Source organism: Helianthus annuus, chromosome 12 (genome assembly GCF_002127325.2).
Source record: "Helianthus annuus cultivar XRQ/B chromosome 12, HanXRQr2.0-SUNRISE, whole genome shotgun sequence".
NCBI classification, from domain to species: Eukaryota; Viridiplantae; Streptophyta; class Magnoliopsida; order Asterales; family Asteraceae; genus Helianthus; species Helianthus annuus.
Genome location: NC_035444.2, coordinates 143,666,129 through 143,669,632, shown reverse-complemented (window position 1 = coordinate 143,669,632; position 3,504 = coordinate 143,666,129). Strand labels below are relative to the sequence as shown.

Here is a 3,504-nt window from a genome sequence, read left to right as displayed (position 1 = left end):
GTAGTTTGTAGAGGCGTATCTTTCCTCATGGGTCATGATTGCTTCGTCATTCGACTCCGGGACGCGGGTAACGATTCTCCGCTTGATTGCTCGATCGCGGGTTCATTCTAGTTACTATGTCGAGGTCGTTTATTAACTAGCCTCATTAAGAGTGGGTCGACTAACTTACCCTCTACTAACTTAAGTAGATTCCTAAATTCATGTGATGCGAGACAATGGTCGTCACCGTTATCAAAGAACGTGAATGCAAGATTTTGGGTTGATAAAGAACGTACCGACGACCATCTCATGGTCCTGGCATGCTTTACTAGCTCCGGTGTTGGATGCTCCTTCATGGTCTTGGTTGATCTCCCTTGGGCAATCCTTTCCAAGGTGCCCCATACCACCGCAGTTACAACCTTCCTTTCCTCTTTTCGTCTCCTGCCAACACGTTTCCCTGTCGTGTCCCCTCTTCCCACAATTGTCACACTTCCTATTACCGCACTTCCCGTTATGATGGCGCTGGCATACTTCACACTTAGGTAGATTACCCAGGTACATCTTTCCCTTTTTGGCCCTTCTCCTTTCATTTGCCTGATCACCTCCCTGAAATTTACCAAGCTTTCTATTGTTCTTTCCAGATGTCTCCACTGGTGTTTCCTTCTTCTCGTCCGGGATCGAAAGTTTCACCAGCCTAAGTGCTTCCTTAGTGAGTTCCAGTCCTATCACATGGGCAATCACGGGGGATGGTGGCGTTGATACCATCATCAAGCTCAAGGCTTGAGGTGTCAGTTCCCATATGGATTGCTCCATTCTCTTCAACTCGGGTTCCACTAGGTACGGAACGACTCGCGACAAATCGTAAAGCCTTTTCACGTGCTTCACCACATCTGGACCTTCCTTCTGTAGCTCCCAAAACTCTAGTTCCAACCCTTGGATATCCTTCTGAGAACAGTACTCCTTCCGCATTATTTCTTTCAGCTCGCTCCACGACATCGCATATGCTACAACCTCGCCTAATTCTTGAACCATACGGTCCCACCATAATAGAGCTCCATCTTGTAGCAATCCGGAAACGTACGGGACTTGCTGCTCTGGCGTGCAACCACTCATTCGCACAACGGCATCCACATTCTCAGCCTATTTTACAAATGCTATGGCACCTCCCGTGCCACCGAAATTCAGAGGGTTGCATTCTAGGAAATGCTGGTAGGTACAACCTGTATCCAAGAATTCACCATCACAAAAAGGTATTAGCAAGGCACTTTGGGAACTTTCCAAACACGTCGTAATGTGTCTTAGGTGACTTAAACATTACCGTTAGGTAGGTTTCTCCCTGAGGTACCTTCGCCATGTTTGTAGCGAAGAACCTCGTGCCGAGCTCTGACTCGAGAGGCGTGCGCTAACCATTCTGCCTCAGTCAGTCGGGTGATTTTTCTTGATGCGACATCTTCTAGGAAGAAGTTCGTGTTAGTTAGGTCTCTTCTATTCAGGGAACCTAAATAGTCGTTTGGAACACATGTATCACACATGTTTAAGTCATTATATTACACATCACGCAATTCATCAAGCAAGTAATTGGGATCATGTTTACCGAAAGTATATCAAACAAACACATGTTTCTCAGTCATAGCACATTCCCATTATATTGGTATCACGTCTTATGATTAGGTTTTCATTATCCGGGTAAGCATATTGCATCAAAATCATAACGTTCGTACGTAATTTGAGGGTTTCGTTTAATAAAAGTATAGCAAGTAAACATGTAGTATCAAAATTTTAGTACGCGCATAAGCGTTACTGATCGCATTTAGCAATGACATGGCGACTGAGCTTTCGTTGATTATTGGCCATAATGTTTTAGCACATGCTTTACGACAATTGGTTCCCATCGTTTTTCGTCTACAATTTCATTGTCTTACAAAAGATATCACATTACCAGGGTCACCGAGTCTCCCTACCCTTGCCCAACAAGTATATCAGCATATCTAAATTGCGTAGTCAGACGTGGTCCTTACAAATCTCCACAATCTTGGGGTCTCTACCCAATCGTAATGCAATTTGCGTTATCCAGATATCAACATTTCTGGTGACTAAGGTGGGGGAGGAAAGAAAAGTAAACTATCGATATGCTTGTATTCCTCCGCGAACTTGTATATTCCTCGAAGTAGTCAACTGATTTGCTGCTTAATGGTAACAGGAACGATCATCGAAAATCCTGAGGACGGTGGAATATCAGAGGTTAAGAGCATAAAGGGATCCTGATGTACGTGGCGGATTAAGGCATGCTGGTGTAGGACGTGGTGTTTTTCTTAACGTTTTCAGACAATATGCTGTCTTGTGATGTAGACCCTTAACTCATGTTTTTAGTTATGTAATGTTTTGCATTTGAAGTTGCCCTTCGAGGTGTCACCTCAAGCTTCAACGTTCCGCGACTCATATCCTTAACTTGCAGCTGGTGTTACTGAAGCAACATATCCTGGGTGTGTTCTTCACAATGCGAGAAATGGTAAGGGTTTATAGTTAGCATAGTGCGTTTGTAGGCACCATCCAATTGGCTTATCGAGCGTTGTAGTGGTGAATGTAGCAAGTGGTGCGGCCTGGAGCATCTTTACTAGGCGCGGGTATATCCTGACAGAGGGTGTTAGGCATGATGGCGCAACGGGCATCGATCTTCACAAGGGAAAACGAACCTCTTCACAAATGAGGGGGGGCTGTCCGATGCAGGTAGATATAAGGGGTGCAACGTCTTGCAGACTAAAAAAAAAAGAAACAGGATTGTGACCACGTAAAGGTGTAGGTTCAGCAGGCGCAATATCAAGCCGTCTCAATGGTGTAGTAGCTGGCTCAAGTACAGGCTCCGGTCATGTAGCGGTGTGGTGAGTATCAGTGGTGAGTGTGGGAAACAAATGTGCATCCATAGGAACTGGAACAGGGGCTGAAACAGGAGTCACAAGGGAGTGTCACAGGAAACTCCAAAGGTGGGTAACTATTGTCATCGTCTATCCACCCACTTCGGGTGTGCGCGTATCGAGGATCAACTTGGGCCGCAAGAAGCGCATGATTGAACTGTACAGGCACAGAGTCAGGAAAAGGGGCAATAACAGGATTAGCAGGAATATCAGCAATGTGAGGGGCATCAACATGAGCATCAACAGCATGCTCATCCTCCAGCAGTGGAGCAACAATGGAATGGTCATCGATAGGTACATTATCAATCAAAGGATCCACAACGGGTACATCTGCATGAATAGGGTCATGCTCGAATACGGGGTCTGGAGCAGCCACTGGCTCGGGGCTACGGCATCTAAAATCGAATGTATGGTCAATGGGGTCAACTGGGCCAACTGGGTCAACCGGGTCCTCCATAGGCTGATCCAGTGGTATAAACTCGATCTCCTGATCTGGGTCAAATCCTGGGGGAAAGACAGGATCGGAATTCTCCTCAACATCGTGATCGAAAGAGCAAGGGCAACAGAGGATGCTCTATTAGGATCCGATTCGCGAGAAAAGTGCTGCACACTC

General features: G+C 46.0%; 1 protein-coding gene across 1 annotated transcript; it reads right to left on the bottom strand.

The window, feature by feature from the left end:
• Positions 1-231: 231 nt before the first annotated feature.
• LOC110893292 lies at positions 232-1,092 on the bottom strand. Its single transcript, XM_022140404.1, has one exon. The coding sequence runs from the start codon at positions 1,090-1,092 to the stop codon at positions 232-234; it is 861 nt and encodes a 286-aa protein (XP_021996096.1).
• Positions 1,093-3,504: the final 2,412 nt, after the last annotated feature.